The sequence below is a fragment of the Dendropsophus ebraccatus genome, chromosome 12 (assembly GCF_027789765.1).
Source record: "Dendropsophus ebraccatus isolate aDenEbr1 chromosome 12, aDenEbr1.pat, whole genome shotgun sequence".
In the NCBI taxonomy this organism is placed as follows: Eukaryota; Metazoa; Chordata; class Amphibia; order Anura; family Hylidae; genus Dendropsophus; species Dendropsophus ebraccatus.
The window spans coordinates 754,348-773,733 of record NC_091465.1 but is presented as its reverse complement, the minus strand read 5'-3'; the positions used below and the strand labels follow the sequence as shown (position 1 = coordinate 773,733).

The 19,386-nt window shown below is 56.1% G+C and overlaps 1 protein-coding gene across 4 annotated transcripts in view; it reads right to left on the bottom strand.

Moving 5' to 3' along the window:
* Nucleotides 1-11,866: 11,866 nt before the first annotated feature.
* The window catches only part of DHRS3 (dehydrogenase/reductase 3), a 24,871-nt gene continuing 17,351 nt past the window's right edge, over nucleotides 11,867-19,386 (bottom strand). For all 4 annotated transcript variants that reach the window (XM_069946530.1, XM_069946533.1, XM_069946532.1 and 1 more), the window contains exons 3-6: nucleotides 14,365-14,484; nucleotides 13,061-13,299; nucleotides 12,755-12,880; nucleotides 11,867-12,275 (exon numbers count right to left, since the gene is read on the bottom strand). In XM_069946530.1, coding sequence (XP_069802631.1) covers nucleotides 12,191-12,275; nucleotides 12,755-12,880; nucleotides 13,061-13,299; nucleotides 14,365-14,484 — 570 coding nt within the window. In that variant the 3' untranslated portion in view covers nucleotides 11,867-12,190. The remainder of the gene's footprint in view (nucleotides 12,276-12,754; nucleotides 12,881-13,060; nucleotides 13,300-14,364; nucleotides 14,485-19,386) is intronic.

Sequence of the window (19,386 nt, the reverse complement as noted above, 5' to 3'; positions counted from 1 at the left end):
CCATCCCGATGCCCCATCTGCCCCATACACCTTATACTGAGGGCTGTAGTCCGGTCCCCAGTGCCCCATCTCCCCCTGTACACCTTATACTGAGGGCTGTAGTCCGGTCCCCATCTGCCCCATACACCTTATACTGAGGGCTGTAGTCCCATCCCGATGCCCCATCTGCCCCATACACCTTATACTGAGGGCTGTAGTCCGGTCCCCATCTGCCCCATACACCTTATACTGAGGGCTGTAGTCCGGTCCCCAGTGCCCCATCTGCCCCATACACCTTATACTGGGGGCTGTAGTCCGGTCCCCAGTGCCCCATACACCTTATACTGAGGGCTGTAGTCCGGTCCCCAGTGCCCCATACACCTTATACTGAGGGCTGTAGTCCGGTCCCCAGTGCCCCATCTCCCCCTGTACACCTTATACTGAGGGCTGTAGTCCGGTCCCCAGTGCCCCATACACCTTATACTGAGGGCTGTAGTCCGGTCCCCAGTGCCCCATACACCTTATACTGAGGGCTGTAGTCCGGTCCCCAGTGCCCCATCTCCCCCTGTACACCTTATACTGAGGGCTGTAGTCCGGTCCCCATCTGCCCCATACACCTTATACTGAGGGCTGTAGTCCGGTCCCCAGTGCCCCATACACCTTATACTGAGGGCTGTAGTCCGGTCCCCAGTGCCCCATACACCTTATACTGAGGGCTGTAGTCCGGTCCCCAGTGCCCCATACACCTTATACTGAGGGCTGTAGTCCGGTCCCCAGTGCCCCATCTCCCCCTGTACACCTTATACTGAGGGCTGTAGTCCGGTCCCCATCTGCCCCATACACCTTATACTGAGGGCTGTAGTCCGGTCCCCAGTGCCCCATACACCTTATACTGAGGGCTGTAGTCCCATCCCGATACCCCATCTGCCCCATACGCCTTATAGTGAGGGCTGTAGTCCCATCCCGATGCCCCATCTGCCCCGTACACCTTATACTGAGGGCTGTAGTCCCATCCCGATGCCCCATCTGCCCCGTACACCTTATACTGAGGGCTGTAGTCCCATCCCGATACCCCATCTGCCCCATACGCCTTATACTGAGGGCTGTAGTCCCATCCCGATACCCCATCTGCCCCATACGCCTTATACTGAGGGCTGTAGTCCGGTCCCCGATGCCCCGTACACCTTATACTGGGGGCTGTAGTCCGGTCCCCATCTGCCCCATACACCTTATACTGGGGGCTGTAGTCCCCGATTCCCCATCTGCCCCGTACACCTTATACTGAGGGCTGTAGTCCCATCCCAATGCCCCATCTGCCCCATACACCTTATACTGAGGGCTGTAGTCCCATCCCGATACCCCATCTGCCCCATACGCCTTATACTGAGGGCTGTAGTCCCATCCCGATACCCCATCTGCCCCATACGCCTTATACTGGGGGCTGTAGTCCGGTCCCCATCTGCCCCATACACCTTATACTGGGGGCTGTAGTCCCATCCCGATACCCCATCTGCCCCATACGCCTTATACTGGGGGCTGTAGTCCCATCCCGATGCCCCATACACCTTATACTGAGGGCTGTAGTCCCATCCCCATCTGCCCCATACACCTTATACTGGGGGCTGTAGTCTGGTCCCCGATGCCCCATACACCTTATACTGAGGGCTGTAGTCCCATCCCGATACCCCATCTGCCCCATACGCCTTATACTGAGGGCTGTAGTCCCATCCCGATACCCCATCTGCCCCATACGCCTTATACTGGGGGCTGTAGTCCGGTCCCCATCTGCCCCATACACCTTATACTGGGGGCTGTAGTCCGGTCCCCGATGCCCCATCTGCCCCATACACCTTATACTGGGGGCTGTAGTCCCATCCCGATGCCCCATACACCTTATACTGAGGGCTGTAGTCCCATCCCCATCTGCCCCATACACCTTATACTGGGGGCTGTAGTCTGGTCCCCGATGCCCCATACACCTTATACTGAGGGCTGTAGTCCCATCCCGATGCCCCATACACCTTATACTGAGGGCTGTAGTCCCATCCCCATCTGCCCCATACACCTTATACTGAGGGCTGTAGTCCCATCCCGATACCCCATCTGCCCCATACGCCTTATACTGAGGGCTGTAGTCCCATCCCGATACCCCATCTGCCCCATACGCCTTATACTGGGGGCTGTAGTCCGGTCCCCATCTGCCCCATACACCTTATACTGGGGGCTGTAGTCCGGTCCCCGATGCCCCATCTGCCCCATACACCTTATACTGGGGGCTGTAGTCCCATCCCGATGCCCCATACACCTTATACTGAGGGCTGTAGTCCCATCCCCATCTGCCCCATACACCTTATACTGGGGGCTGTAGTCTGGTCCCCGATGCCCCATACACCTTATACTGGGGGCTGTAGTCTGGTCCCCGATGCCCCATCTGCCCCATACACCTTATACTGAGGGCTGTAGTCCCATCCCGATGCCCCATCTGCCCCATACACCTTATACTGAGGGCTGTAGTCCCATCCCCATCTGCCCCATACACCTTATACTGAGGGCTGTAGTCCCATCCCCATCTGCCCCATACACCTTATACTGAGGGCTGTAGTCTGGTCCCCGATGCCCCATACACCTTATACTGAGGGCTGTAGTCTGGTCCCCGATGCCCCATCTGCCCCATACACCTTATACTGAGGGCTGTAGTCCCATCCCGATGCCCCATACACCTTATACTGAGGGCTGTAGTCCCATCCCCATCTGCCCCATACACCTTATACTGAGGGCTGTAGTCTGGTCCCCGATGCCCCATACACCTTATACTGAGGGCTGTAGTCCCATCCCCATCTGCCCCATACACCTTATACTGGGGGCTGTAGTCTGGTCCCCGATGCCCCATCTGCCCCATACACCTTATACTGAGGGCTGTAGTCCCATCCCGATGCCCCATACACCTTATACTGAGGGCTGTAGTCCCATCCCCATCTGCCCCATACACCTTATACTGGGGGCTGTATATTTTGGCGGGGAAGGGGCAGTTCTTGTAAAAGTCTCACAGTTTGAAAACAATGGAGTGGTCTTATATACCATGTATTACGGTAATAGTCAGGACTAGTTAGTTCAAGGCTTTAGAACTTACCAGGAAGACAGAGGGGGGGGGGGGGCTCAAAAAAATATCCACTCTTAACCCCTTCACATCCGGGACCAGTTTATTTTTTCTAACTATATGTAGAACAATCCTAAAAATGTACATTTCCACCTATAAGAAAATAAATGTTTTTTGCTTCTTTCCTGCACTTTTAACCCCTTTAGGACCGGGACTATTTTTTTTATTTTTGTATGTTTTTTTCTGGCCTTTTCCTTCTAATCTTCCTGGCTCCTCCATCTTCTGGTCACTATGGCGATGGGCGGGCGCTCTATGTAGCGGATTAGTTGCGCTTTTTTGTGATAGATTTCGCCACATAATCTGTAACTCCTGAAATCCCGGCTGATTGTAATTCCTCTCAGATATAGAAAAAGCTAAAAATCCCGGAAATTCACACCGAAATTACAGGAGAAGCTGGAAGATGCCCGCTCCTCTGGGATGAAGTCCGGGGAGGCGAGAACATGAGGACAATGTCCGGGGGGGGGGGCACGGCACGCTGTCAGTGATTGGCTGTCGTGCATGGTGACATGAATAACATTTTAGCTTGGCGACAAAAAATGAAAAAGCCTTGGGTGGGATTCCCCCGTGCCGCGGCTTAATCCGAGAGCAAGGGAGGGAAAAAATAACGTCTCTCCTCTTCTTACCTCCTCTACGAAAGTATTAATTATTTTTAGGCTTCTCCTTTAATTCATGCAATCTAAAAATCTAATTGTTATCCAATCACACTACCATATCCTAGAAGAGCCATTACTCTTGTATGTATTCCACTCACACTACCATATCCTAGAAGAGCCATTACTCTTGTATGTATTCCAATCACACTACCATATCCTAGAAGAGCCATTACTCTTGTATGTATTCCAATCACACTACCATATCCTAGAAGAGCCATTACTCTTGTATGTATTCCAATCACACTACCATATCCTAGAAGAGCCATTACTCTTGTATGTATTCCAATCACACTACCATATCCTAGAAGAGCCATTACTCTTGTATGTATTCCAATCACACTACCATATCCTAGAAGAGCCATTACTCTTGTATGTATTCCAATCACACTACCATATCCTAGAAGAGCCATTACTCTTGTATGTATTCCAATCACACTACCATATCCTAGAAGAGCCATTACTCTTGTATGTATTCCAATCACACTACCATATCCTAGAAGAGCCATTACTCTTGTATGTATTCCAATCACACTACCATATCCTAGAAGAGCCATTACTCTTGTATGTATTCCAATCACACTACCATATCCTAGAAGAGCCATTACTCTTGTATGTATTCCAATCACACTACCATATCCTAGAAGAGCCATTACTCTTGTATGTATTCCAATCACACTACCATATCCTAGAAGAGCCATTACTCTTGTATGTATTCCAATCACACTACCATATCCTAGAAGAGCCATTACTCTTGTATGTATTCCAATCACACTACCATATCCTAGAAGAGCCATTACTCTTGTATGTATTCCAATCACACTACCATATCCTAGAAGAGCCATTACTCTTGTATGTATTCCACTCACACTACCATATCCTAGAAGAGCCATTACTCTTGTACAGATTCCAATCACACTACCATATCCTAGAAGAGCCATTACTCTTGTATGTATTCCAATCACACTACAATATCCTAGAAGAGCCATTACTCTTGTATGTATTCCAATCACACTACCATATCCTAGAAGAGCCATTACTCTTGTATGTATTCCAATCACACTACCATATCCTAGAAGAGCCATTACTCTTGTATGTATTCCAATCACACTACCATATCCTAGAAGAGCCATTACTCTTGTACAGATTCCAATCACACTACCATATCCTAGAAGAGCCATTACTCTTGTATGTATTCCACTCACACTACCATATCCTAGAAGAGCCATTACTCTTGTATGTATTCCAATCACACTACCATATCCTAGAAGAGCCATTACTCTTGTATGTATTCCACTCACACTACCATATCCTAGAAGAGCCATTACTCTTGTATGTATTCCAATCACACTACCATATCCTAGAAGAGCCATTACTCTTGTATGTATTCCAATCACACTACCATATCCTAGAAGAGCCATTACTCTTGTACAGATTCCAATCACACTACCATATCCTGTGTCTGTGTAAGAAACATCCAGTGGAGAAAGTCTGCCTGATTCTGCTGGAGTTTATGGTCCATGTAGAGCTGGTTGTGGGGTTAGAGGAAGCAGGAGCTGGTATTACTGGTGCTCCACCTGTGCTCCACCTGTGCTGGCTCGGGTGAGGAGTTCATAGGGAGGTGAGCTATTTGTCCTGCTTTATTTATCCACTATTTGGCTAACCCTGGTGTGAACCTGCCCCATCACCTTTTCCTTGTGCCCCCCAGCAGGCTGGTGTCAGATCCCCCTCCATGTGACCCGGGGAAAGAGAAAACGATGGAAAAGACTGGAGAATTCTGTCTCTGACTCTTCACGGGATAATAACTGCAAGCAGAAGGCGACTATTGTTTTCTATTCCTGAGACGACTGCTGAACATTCCCGCAGGGTGACCGGGGTAGTTGTCATGTTCTCTTTTATTGATTCATCTTGTCTGTTGTTGTTATAACCTGTTAGTGAACATCTAGACATGGCCATAAAATGCTGTAATAATATTCCGAGAGTAACATCCAAGGGCCCGGAAGGGAAACCGACAGAAGGATAAAAGCGCCACAGTTTGGGGGCTGCAAGAATACTTTTATTGGTACTAAAAGCATCAGGAGGAGGAGAAGTTCCTCACCAATCTAGCGCCCCCCTTTATCTGAGAGAGTCAGATACCTTTCAACAGACCACCTGAGGCATATTACGAGGTCCTGGCCAAACTACTGCCCCGCTTTATCTCAGAGAGTAATGCTTGGGTTAACACGGAAAAATTATCGTTCGAATTTGCACGATAACGAGCGAATTCGAAGGATAACCGTACGTGTAAACGCAGCGAACGACAAGCGAGAAATCGTTCATTTTGATCTTTTATCTTGTTCTTAAATCGTCGATCGCAAAAAATTCGCCGATCGTTCCGTGTCGCGTGAAAGTCCGGCCGCCGGCACCCCGCTCATCCGCAGCCCCTGCGCAGGCTCGATCGCCGCCCCGATCACCACCACCACCACCCCCGCCGCCCCAATTGCCACCCCCACTCCGATCGCCACCCCCCTTTAGCCAATAAATGCGGGGGGGCCATCGGAGCGGCGGCAGGGAAATTGACTGTGGGGCCGGGCTGCGGATGAGCGGGCTGCAGGCGCGCGATCGCAAAACGATTTTTCCGTACCATATATCGTACCGTCTGAACGCTGATGGTTATGAAAAAAAATCGTTACTCCGACATCGTTAATTGTACGATCGGGCCAATTATTGTTTCGTGTAAACCCAGCATAAGGGTCCATTTACACAGAAAGATTATCTGACAGATTATCTGCCAAAGATTTGAAGCCAAAGCCTGGAATGGATTTGAAAAGAGGAGAAATCTCAGGCTTTCCTCTATGACCTGTTCTCTGTTTATAATCCATTCCTGGTTTTGGCTTCAAATCTTTGGCAGATAATCTGTCAGATAATCTTTTTGTGTAAATAGACCCTAATGGTGCGTTTACACAGACAGATTTAGCTGACAGATCTTTGAAGCCAAAACCAGGAGCAGACTATAAACAAGGATCAGGTCATAAAGAAAAGACTGGGATCTATCCTCTTTTTAAATCCATTCCTGGCTTTGGCTTCCAAAATCTGTCAGATAAATCTTTCTGTGTAAACGCACCCTAAGGGACCTTTCAGCAGACCACCTTAGGAGGCTTCTGAGGAGGAGATGGAGGTCCTTGCCAAATTACTGCCCCCCTTTATCTGGGAGAGTCACCTGAGGGGGCCTACAGCAGCTGATTTATCTTAGAGGTAACAAGGTGAGACGCAGTGTGGAAGAGACTGTTCAGAAACTGCTGGCTGTAATGGCTTTCCACCTGATCATGTGTTGTCATCTAGCCTTGACATTGGGGTTCAGGAGGAGAGGAGGCACCTGGGAGAAAGACAAAGGTAAAGAAGACCATGCTTCAGGAGCAGGTACAGTTTCTATATACCGCCCTCCCTGTGTCCCCCAGACTAGCCACAGGGTCAGCTCACTGTGTGAACCCCATATCTCAGCCCGACCCAAGTTCTGTTGTGGACTCTGTTGTGGCAGTAAGCTGTGTCTCTTTGCAACAGCAGAGGTGGCGCAGGTAAGGTACCGTGATGTTGGACAATGATATTGGCCCAGAGGTTGGGCAGTGGCAGGAGAGGTGGCCCAGTGGTTGAGCAGTGGCAGGAGAGCTGGCCCAGAGGCTGGCCAGTGGCAGGAGAGGTGGCCCAGAGGTTGGGCAGTGGCAGGACAGGTGGCCCAGTGGTTGGGCAGTGGCAGGAGAGGTGGCCCAGAGGTTGGGCAGTGGCAGGAGTGGTGGCCCAGAGGTTGGGCAGTGGCAGGACAGGTGGCCCAGAGGTTGGGCAGTGGCAGGAGTGGTGGCCCAGAGGTTGGGCAGTGGCAGGAGAGGTGGCTCAGAGGTTGGGCAGTGGCAGGAGAGGTGGCTCAGAGGTTGGGCGGTGGCCCAGAGGTTGGGCAGTGGCAGGAGAGGTGGCCCAGAGGTTGGGCAGTGGCAGGAGAGGTGTCCCAGAGGTTGGGCAGTGGCAGGAGAGGTGTCCAAGAGGTTGGGCAGTGGCAGGAGAGGTGGCCCAGAGGTTGGGCAGTGGCAGGAGAGGTGGCCCAGAGGTTGGGCAGTGGCAGGAGAGGTGGCCCAGAGGTTGGGCAGTGGCAGGAGAGGTGGCCCAGTGGTTGGGCAGTGGCAGGAGAGGTGGCCCAGAGGTTGGGCAGTGGCAGGAGAGGTGGCCCAGAGGTTGGGCAGTGGCAGGAGAGGTGGCCCAGAGGTTGGGCAGTGGCAGGAGAGGTGGCCCAGAGGTTGGGCAGTGGCAGGAGAGGTGGCCCATAGGTTGGGCAGTGGCAGGAGAGGTGGCCCAGAGGTTGGGCGGTGTCCCAGAGGTTGGGCAGTGGCAGGAGAGGTGTCCCAGAGGTTGGGCAGTGGCAGGAGAGGTGTCCCAGAGGTTGGGCAGTGGCAGGAGAGGTGTCCCAGAGGTTGGGCAGTGGCAGGAGAGGTGGCTCAGAGGTTGGGCGGTGGCCCAGAGGTTGGGCAGTGGCAGGAGAGGTGGCCCAGAGGTTGGGCAGTAGCAGGAGAGGTGGCCCAGAGGTTGGGCAGTGGCAGGAGAGGTGGCCCAGAGGTTGGGCAGTGGCAGGAGAGGTGGCCCAGAGGTTGGGCAGTGGCAGGAGGTGGCCCAGTGGTTGAGCAGTGGCAGGAGAGGTGGCCCTAGTACTGATGAGACAGAGGGCACCAGCAGAAATAGGGCAGGGGTTGCCTCTAAACAGGTTAGACAGGCTGTTCTGCGGCGTTGATGGGTGGTATGGGCAGTGGGACTTGGAGGTCTGGGTGATACTTCATCTATGAGTGGGATGGGAGTCTATGTATAGGATGGGGTCGTTGGTGGCACAGATCAGGGGTGAGGTCATAGGGCCTGGTCCAGTTGCCCCCCAGCGGCTGTCACAGGGAAGTTGGGTACCTTCCTCATCATCACATGTGGCCAACATGGCACAACTTTTAGCCTCTGACCAATTGGGCCTCCATCACAGAAAGTTGACCTGCCTATAGTGTGTATAACAGAGGCTCGTTAACTGGGCGCCTCCACCTGAGAAGTCTGCATGTAGAAGTGACGGCCAATATGAAGACCCCCTCTGCTTCCAGGGGAATGACTGCCACTACAGGAGAAGGCGAGATGGTGGGTCCTGGGATATGAGGGTCCGCAGAGGAGGCTTTGTACTATACGCCACCTCATCGGCTCAGGCCCCAGCAGTTGCACCTTTTGAAGGGTTTGGGGTGGCGGATGGTCTATTATTATTATTATTATTTTTTTTTTTAGTTTTCATGGAGAACACGGCTCTTCCTTTTTCTGAGTCTTTGAGAAAAAGGGACTCAGAAAACAGGAAGTCCAATGTTTCCCAGGTCATCTAAACGCTCCCAGAGAGAAGGCAGTCATGTAATTGACGGACACATTGAGACGTGACTCTCTGTACTGGCCGGAATTCCTGTTTAGTCTGTTTTTTTTTTTTTTTCAACCAGCCTCAGAAAATCTGCCTTTAGGAGACTGGACCTGGATACAGTAAGTATAGCTGGTATATAGCTGCCTTCAGAAGACTGGACCTGGATACAGTAAGTATAGCTGTTATATAGCTGCCTTCAGGAGACTGGACCTGGATACAGTAAGTATAGCTGTTATATAGCAGCCTTCAGGAGACTGGACCTGGATATAGTAAGTATAGCTGTTATATAGCAGGAGAGTGGACCTGGATACAGTAAGTATAGCTGGTATATAGCAGGAGACTGGACCTGGATACAGTAAGTATAGCTGTTATATAGCAGGAGACTGGACCTGGATACAGTAAGTACAGCTGTTGTATAGCAGGAGACTGGACCTGGATACAGTAAGTATAGCTGTTATATAGCAGCCTTCAGGAGACTGGACCTGGATACAGTAAGTATAGCTGTTATATACCTGCCTTCAGGAGACTGGACCTGGATACAGTAAGTATAGCTGTTATATAGCAGGAGACTGGACCTGGATACAGTAAGTATAGCTGGTATATAGCTGCCTTCAGGAGACTGGACCTGGATACAGTATGTATAGCTGTTATATAGCTGCCTTCAGGAGACTGGACCTAGATATAGTAAGTATAGCTGTTATATACCTGCCTTCAGGAGACTGGACCTAGTCTTGCTTTATATCACATCTACTGTGGATTTAGATTTTGAAGATATAACAACACTTTAAATCAACTGGTTTCAGAAAGTTATCTAGATTTACTTCTATATCTCCAGTCTTTCAGTACTTTTCAGCTGCTGTATGTCCTGCAGATATTGTGGTGTACACTAGCGTAGTATATAACTGGTCTCGCACACTATACAGGTTTCTTGTTATCCATCGTGATGTGGCCCCAATATACATGAATCATTGGCCACAATAAAAGACGAGAAGTCTGACGACATTTATACAGAAGCCGCAATTCAGATTTTAATTTTTTTTTTTTTAGTTTCAGATTCTCAACAAACAAGTCAGTAAAAGTTTGAGGAGTGTGGCGCTCGAGCTGCTCGCTGACCCTGAAGATTGATCGTAGTGCTCGACATTTAGGATTCACGGCTAAACGTCCACGTGCAAACAGACGGCGCCTTCTCCCCATTATTAAATAAGACATAAAAACAAACAAAACCCAATCATCATCTTCTGATGTATCTCAGATGGTACAGGGGTGTGCGCGTCCAGAGGGGGACCTCACAGAAAAACACAAACCCAATATAAAACACTACAAATAAAAAAACTCCACACAACTAAGAAACATAGGAAACACAAACCCACAAGGAGCAAAAAGCAGAAAATACAGAAGAGGGAGGAAAACTGATTAACACACCCACAAAAAACAAACAAAAAAACACAAACTATTTTAATAAAGTCACACAGATGAGAGTGAACACACACACACCATAAGAGTGAACGGACACACACACACACCATAAGAGTGAACGGACACACACACACACACACACACCATAAGAGTGAACGGACACACACACACACCATAAGAGTGAACGGACACACACACACACCATAAGAGTGAACGGACACACACACACACCAACCATAAGAGTGAACGGACACACACACACACCATAAGAGTGAACGGACACACACACACACACACACACACACACACACACACCCCAACCATAAGAGTGAACGAACGAACACACACACCATAAGAGTGAACGAACGAACACACACACCATAAGAGTGAACGGACACACACACACACCATAAGAGTGAACGGACACACACACACACACACACACACACACACACACACCATAAGAGTGAACGGACACACACACACACACACACACACACACACACACACACACACACACCATAAGAGTGAACGGACACACACACACACACCATAAGAGTGAATGGACACACAAACCAACCATAAGAGTGAACGAACACACACACACACACCATAAGAGTGAACGGACACACACACACACACACACACACACACACACACACACACACCCCAACCATAAGAGTGAACGAACGAACACACACACCATAAGAGTGAACGAACGAACACACACACCATAAGAGTGAACGGACACACACACACACACACACACACCATAAGAGTGAACGGACACACACACACACACACACACACCATAAGAGTGAACGGACACACACACACACACACACCATAAGAGTGAACGGACACACAAACCAACCATAAGAGTGAACGAACACACACACACACACCATAAGAGTGAACGAACACACACACACACGGTTTGGTGACGGGCAGATGAATTCCTGTAAGCCAGAAAAAGGTGTCGTCCCCGAAATTTCTGTAACGCTCGTGTGCACCATAAGGGTGAGGACACACACAGAGCAGATTCTGTTACAGAAATTTGTGACCGTCCAATTTTTCGGGCTTACAGGAGTTTATCTTCCAGTCACTAAATCGGACCCAATTTCATCTTTTTCAAGCCCTATTCACATCAAATTTTCAGGGTACACCACCTGTAGCCAGGCCCCCCCCAGCCCCCGCTCACACCCACCAACAGCCAGGTCCCCCCGGCCCCCGCACACACACGCCCGCAGCACCCCCCCCCCCCCCGACTGTAAGGACTTAATGTGATAACACGAGCAAACAGTGGAATAATCCAAATAAAACTGTGGGGGGGGAGACGTCTTCACACTTTGCGCCGATTTTAACAGTAAAATTCTATTTTAAAATTTAAACCCCCCCCCCAAAAAAAATAAAAAATGTATATATATCGGCCTTTCCCCTCCAGATTCTTTACAGTCCAGCAGCGTCTGGGCCTGACCGGAGGCCGCGCCGCAATGTCTGTGATCTGGAGATCAGCGCCGCTCCAGAGATCGCTTCACCGCGCTCCGGCTGGTTTCTGGGTTCTCCGCCTCATCGGCGTTTCCTCGGCTGGGTCTAGGTCCTCCCTTTGAATGTGTTCATGCAGGTATAAGATCCTGAAAACCTGTGGATTTCTTCAAGTGCCGACTGGGGAAGAACGCTGCGGAAACACAAGAGACAAGAGGTCACGTCTGGAGGTAGGACCAAAACTGCCGGCAGCCTGGCGTCTACAGAAGGGGAAGGAAACAGGAAGAGCACAGGGGGCACAAAAACATATGGGGGAGGGGCAGTACCCTCTGCGGCCTGGTGGGCAGCCAGTCCTTCCTCCTACTACCTCCTAGTCCTCCACAGCCATGAAGAGACTGCATGAGGGGCAGCAGCTTCCTGGTGGAGAATCCATGATGCTTCTCAGCCCCTGTATCTCCTGTATGTGGTGGTCTGACTGGTGACCATGACCATAGCCTGGACTCTCTCAGCCATGGTGGTCTAGGTTCCTGGTTCAGCACTGGGTCCCTGCTGGTTTCTCGATAATCTCTGGTAGTCATCAGTGTACACATGGAGACACCTGCAGAAATGGGTCCCCTCTTCCGCCTTAGAAGACCCTCCATGAGCCGCGTACAAGAATGACGGTTTTCTTACCTTTTTAAGATGACAAGAAGGTGCATTGTCCAGGGGAGAAGTAAGAGTGGCCGATTCTCCTGCACGGCCTCCACTGTCCTCCGAGCGACAGTCTCCGGCTTCAGCGGAGGAAACAGACTGGGAAACCTGGAGAATGCAGACGTAGATACGGCCGTTACAGGACTTCTAATCCTATAAGACACCTTGTACGGAGCCTGCCCGGTGCGGCTGCCACCCATCCCAACCCAAGGCGCCACCTACCCCCCCTCAGCTCTGCCTACAAACCCGACATGGCCACCGCTGGACTCCACCCAATCAGAGACTAACCTGACTCGCATTCCTTGGAACATCTCGGTGCTTGTGTGGTAGGGCAATACTGTGGTGGCACCGACTCCGGGGCAATCCAACAAGCCCAGGGTCAGGCTCTCCATAAAGGCGAAGGAGGAGGCCTTGGAGGTGCAGTAGTCGATGGCTCCAGGGATGGCGGATAAGGCCAGCACAGAGTTTATGCAGACAATATGGCCGTTGTGCAGCTCCAGCATACGCGGCAGGAAGGCTTTGGTGGTCTGGGAGACAAAATATTATAAGATTATATTCTACACAGCAGACGACTCTCTGCAAGCTGGAACGGACGCCACTGCTTATCTGCCCAGTCCTAGCGTCAGGGTCCGGACCCCCACAACCTTATGCAGCACCATCCCTGCTGAGCTGTTGGGTCGGGGTTATGGTTGCACTATGGCGCTACAGGCGAGTACTCAGGTTACAGCCACTTACATAGGGCGCCAGGAAGGTGATGGAACGTGATGGTGTCACCACCTGCATGGACAGGAGGCGGCCCCCATGGTCAGCCATAATACACACGTCACCAGTCTCTGCCTCTGTGTCACTAATACTAACTGTGCTCTCATACCAACATGGCCGCCCACTGGCCTCATCCCTGATATATTGCCGAGAGATGAGGGAATGTACCGGAATAATGAAGTACAATCCGCTTCTCCCTGGCTGCCTTCTAACCGACTGCCGCTCCTCCCCGGGTGCCTTCTAACCGACTGTCGCTCCTCCCCGGGTGCCTTCTAACCGACTGTCGCTCCTCCCCGGGTGCCTTCTAACCGACTGTCGCTCCTCCCCAGGTGCCTTCTAACCGACTGTCGCTCCTCCCCGGGTGCTGGGAAACTTCTCCCAGTTTACCAAGACTGGAACAAGATTTTCCCTGCACCTGGGGAGGAGCGTCAGTCAGTTATAAGGCAGCCGGGGAGGAGCGTCAGTCAGTTATAAGGCAGCCGGGGAGGAGCGTCAGTCAGTTATAAGGCAGCCGGGGAGGAGCGTCAGTCAGTTATAAAAGGCAGCCGGGGAGGAGCGTCAGTTATTAAGGCAGCCGGGGAGGAGCGGCAGTCAGTTATTAAGGCAGCAGATTGCAGAGATAATGAAGCACTTCACTATTAGGGCGCGTTCACACTTACAGGATCGCTGCAGATTTGATGCTGCGTTCAGTTATTTAGATCGGCCGCGGTGCGTGTGCCGCTAACCTTCCTGTTTGGGGTTATACGAACACGAACCTCAGCAGGTTCGGACCATCCCTACTTCCTGTACATCCGCACCGCTGGGTAATAGGGAATATAACAACAACTCACCCAAAACTGCCCCAAAGTGTTAATGTGCTGGGACTTCAGGAGGGCGTCGTCATCGCTGTCCATTAGGCTCTTCCCGTGAACGACGGCCGCGTTATTTACTAAAATGGTGACGTCACCGACCTGGAGAATAAAGATACAGATCAGTGTGCGGGTGATGGCGGCCCCTGGATCCACCCCGCTCCTGGCTGTGCTGAGGAGAGATCCACCACACTACTAACCTCCAGACATCCCAGTGTCCACACCTAGTCCCACAGAAGGTGCCGCCCCCCCCCCCCCACACACAGAAGGTGCCGCCCCCCCCCCCCACACACAGAAGGTGCCTCCCCCCCCCCCCACACACAGAAGGTGCCTCCCCCCCCCCCCCCCACACACAGAAGGTGACGGCTCCTCCCCCCACACACACACACACAGAAGGTGACGGCTCCTCCCCCCTCCACACACAAGGTGTCGGCTCCTGCCCCTCCCCCCCCCCACACAGAAGGTTCCGCCCCCCCCCCCCAGAGGATGCCCCCCCCCCACAAACACACATAGAAGGTGTCGCCACCCCCACTCCCCCCACACACACACAGAAGGTGCCAGCCCCTCCGCCTCCACACACAAGGTGTCGGCTCCTGCCCCTCCCCCCCACACACAGAAGGTTCCGCCCCCCCCAGAGGATGCCGGCCCCCCTCCCCCCACACACGCAGGTGCCGGCCCCTTCCCCCCCACACACAGAAGGTGACGGCTCCCCCCCCCCCACACACACACAGAATGTGCGAGCCCCTCTGCGTGTGTGTGGGGGGCCGGCACATTCTGTGTGTGGGGGGGGGGGGGTGGGGGGGGGGGGGGAGGCACCTTCTGTGTGTGTGTGTGGGGGGGAGGAGCCGTCACCTTCTGTGTGTGGGGGGGGGGGGAGGAGCCGTCACCTTCTGTGTGTGGGGGGGGAAGGGGCCGGCACCTGCGTGTGTGGTGGGGGGCCGGCACCTGCGTGTGTGTGGGGGGGGGGGGGGGGGAGGGGGCGGCACCTTCTGTGTGTGTGGGGGGGGGGGGGGGGGGAGGAGCCGTCACCTTCTGTGTGTGTGAGGGGGGGGGAAGGGGCCGGCACCTGCGTGTGTGTGGGGGGAAGGGGCCGGCACCTGCGTGTGTGTGGGGGGCCGGCACCTGCGTGTGTGTGGGGGGCCGGCACCTGCGTGTGTGTGGGGGGCCGCCCCCCCACCCCCCACACACACACACAGAAGGTGCTGGCCCCTCCCCCCCCCACAAACACACACACAGAAGGTGACGGCTCCCCCCCCCCCACACACACACAGAATGTGCGAGCCCCTCTGCGTGTGTGTGGGGGGCCGGCACATTCTGTGGGGGGGGGGGGGGGGGGGGGTGGGGGGGGGGGGGGGGGGGGGGGAGGCACCTTCTGTGTGTGTGTGTGGGGGGGAGGAGCCGTCACCTTCTGTGTGTGGGGGGGGGGGGGAGGAGCCGTCACCTTCTGTGTGTGGGGGGGGAAGGGGCCGGCACCTGCGTGTGTGTGGGGGGCCGGCACCTGCGTGTGTGTGGGGGGGGGGGGGGGGGGAGGGGCGGCACCTTCTGTGTGTGTGGGGGGGAGGAGCCGTCACCTTCTGTGTGTGTGGGGGGGGGGGAAGGGGCCGGCACCTGCGTGTGTGTGGGGGGAAGGGGCCGGCACCTGCGTGTGTGTGGGGGGCCGGCACCTGCGTGTGTGTGGGGGGCCGGCACCTGCGTGTGGTGTGGGGGGGCCGCCCCCCCACCCCCCACACACACACACAGAAGGTGCTGGCCCCTCCCCCCCCCACAAACACACACACAGAAGGTGACGGCTCCGACCCCTCCCCGCTCCACACACAGAAGGTGCCGGCTCCTGCCCCTCCCCCCCCCACACAGAAGGTGCCAGTGCCGCCCCCCCCCCCCTTACACACACGGTGCCGAAAACCCTCCCCCCCCCCCCCTTACACACACACACGGTGCCGAAACCCTGCCCCCCCCCACACACACACACACAGAAGGTGCTGCCCCCCCCCCCACAGAAGGTGCTGCCCCCCCCCCCCCCACACACAGAGGATGCCGGCCCCTCCACCCCCCCCCCCCCACACACACACAGAAGGTGCCGGCCCCCCACACACACGCAGGTGCCGGCCCCCCTCCCCCCACACAGAAGGTGCCGGCCCCCCACACACACGCAGGTGCCGGCCCCTCCCCCCCCCCACACACAGAAGGGGCCGGCCCCTCCCCCCCCCACACACACACAGAAGGTGCCGGCCCCGCCCACACACGCAGGTGCCGGCCCCTCCCCACCCCCCCACACACGCAGGTGCCGGCCCCTCCCCCCCCCACACACACACACAGAAGGGGCCGGCCCCTCCCCCCCCACACACACCACACAGAAGGGGCCGGCCCCTCCCCCCCCACAAACACACAGAAGGTGACGGCCCCTCCACCCCCCCACAAACACACAGAAGGTGACGGCTCCTCCCCCCACACACAAGGTGACGGCTTCCCCCCCCCCCCCCACACACACACACAGAATGTGTCGGGCCCCTTTCCCCCTCCCCCCCCCCACAAACACACACACAGAAGGTGCCGGCCCTCCACCCCCCCCCCCCCCCACACACACAGAAGGTGCCGGCCCCTCCACCCCCCCCCCCCCACACACACAGAAGGTGCCGGCCCCTCCACCCCCCCCCCCACACACACAGAAGGTGCCAGTCCCTCCACATCCCCCCCCCCCCCCACACACACACAGAAGTTTGCCAGTCCCTCCACATCCCCCCCCCCCCCCCCACACACACACAGAAGGTGCCAGTCCCTCCACATCCCCCCCCCACACACACACAGAAGGTGCCGGCCCCTCCATCCCCCCCCCCACACACACACAGAAGGTGCCGGCCCCTCCACCCCCACACACACACAGAAGGTGCCGGCCCCTCCACCCCCCCCCCCACACACACAGAAGGTGCCGGCCCCTCCACCCCCCCCCCCCCACACACACAGAAGGTGCCAGTCCCTCCACATCCCCCCCCCCCACACACACACACAGAAGGTTGCCGGCCCCTCCCCCCCCCCACAAACACACACACAGAAGGTGCCGGCCCCTCCACCCCCCCCCCACCACACACACACAGAAGGTGCCGGCCCCTCCACCCCCCCCCCACACACACACAGAAGGTGCCGGCCCCTCCACCCCCCCCCCCCCACACACACAGAAGGTGCCGGCCCCTCCACCCCCCCCCCCCCCACACACACAGAAGGTGCCGGCCCCTCCACCCCCCCCCCCCCCACACACACAGAAGGTGCCAGTCCCTCCACATCCCCCCCCCCCCACAAGACACACACAGAAGTTGCCAGTCCCTCCACATCCCCCCCCCCCCCACACACAAGGTGCCAGTCCCTCCACATCCCCCCCCCACACACACACAGAAGGTGCCGGCCCCTCCATCCCCCCCCCCACACACACACAGAAGGTGCCGGCCCCTCCACCCCCACACACACAGAAGGGTGCCGGCCCCTCCACCCCCCCCCCACAACACACAGAAGTGCCGCCCCTCCACCCCCCCCCCCCACACACACAGAAGGTCCGGCCCCTCCACCCCCCCCCACACACACAGAAGGTGCCAGTCCCTCCACATCCCCCCCCCCCCACACACACACACAGAAGGTGCCATCCCTCCACATCCCCCCCCCCCACACACACACAACACAGAAGGTGCCAGTCCCTCCACATCCCCCCCCCCCCCCCCCACACAGAAGGTGCCGGCCCCTCCACCCCCCCCCACCACCCCACACACACAGAAGGTGCCGGCCCCTCCATTTCCCCCCCCCCCCCCCCCCCACACACACACACACAGAAGGTGCCGGCCCTCCACCCCCCCCCCCCCCCACAGAAGGTGCCGGCCCCTCCACCCCCCCCCCCCCACACACAGAAGGTGCCGGCCCCTCCACCCCCCCCCCCCACACACACACAGAAGGTGCCGGCCCCTCCACCCCCCCCACACACACAGAAGGTGCCGCCCCCCCACACACAGAAGGTGCTGGCCCCTCCCCCCCCCCCCCCCACAAACACACACAGAAGGTGCCGGCCCCATCCACCACCCCCCCCCCCCACACACACAGAAGGTGCCTGCCCCTCCACCCCCCCCCGCCCCACACACACAGAAGGTGCCAGTCCCTCCACATCCCCCCCCCACACACACACAGAAGGTGCCGGCCCCTCCACCCCCCCCCCCCTTCACACACACAGAAGTGTGCCGGCCCCTCCATTTCCCCCCCCCCCACACACACACAGAAGGTGCCGGCCCCTCCACCCCCCCCCCACACACACACACAGAAGGTGCCGCCCCTCCACCACCCCCCCCCCCCACCCCCCCCCCCCCACACACAGAAGGTGCCGGGCCCCTCCACACCCCCCCCCCACACACACACACCGAAGGTGGGCCCTGCCCCTCCCCCCACCCCCCCCCCCACACACAGAGAAGGTGCCAGTCCCTCCACATCCCCCCCACCCCCCCACACACACACAGAAGTGTGCCAGTCCCTCCACATCCCCCCCCCCCCCCCTCCCCCCCCCCCCACACACACACAGAAGGTGCCAGTTCCCATCCACATCCCCCCCCCACACACTACACCGAAAGGTGCCGGCCCCTCATCGATCCCCCCCCCCCACACACACACAGAAGGTGCCGGCCCCTCCATCCCCCCCCCCACACACACACAGAAGGTGCCAGCCCATCCACCCCCGACGACACCACAGAAGGAGGTGCCGGCCCCTCCACCCCCACCCCCACACACACAGAAGGTGCCGGCCCCTCCACCCCCCACCACACACAGAAGGTGCCGGCCCCTCCACCCCCCCCCCACACACACAGGAAGGTGCCAGTCCCTCCACATCCCCCCCCCCCCCCACACACACACAGAAGGTGCCAGTCCCTCCACATCCCCCCCCCCCACACACACACAAACACAGAAGGTGCCAGTCCCTCCACATCCCCCCCCCCCACACACACAGAAGGTGCCGGCCCCTCCACCCCCCCCCCCCCC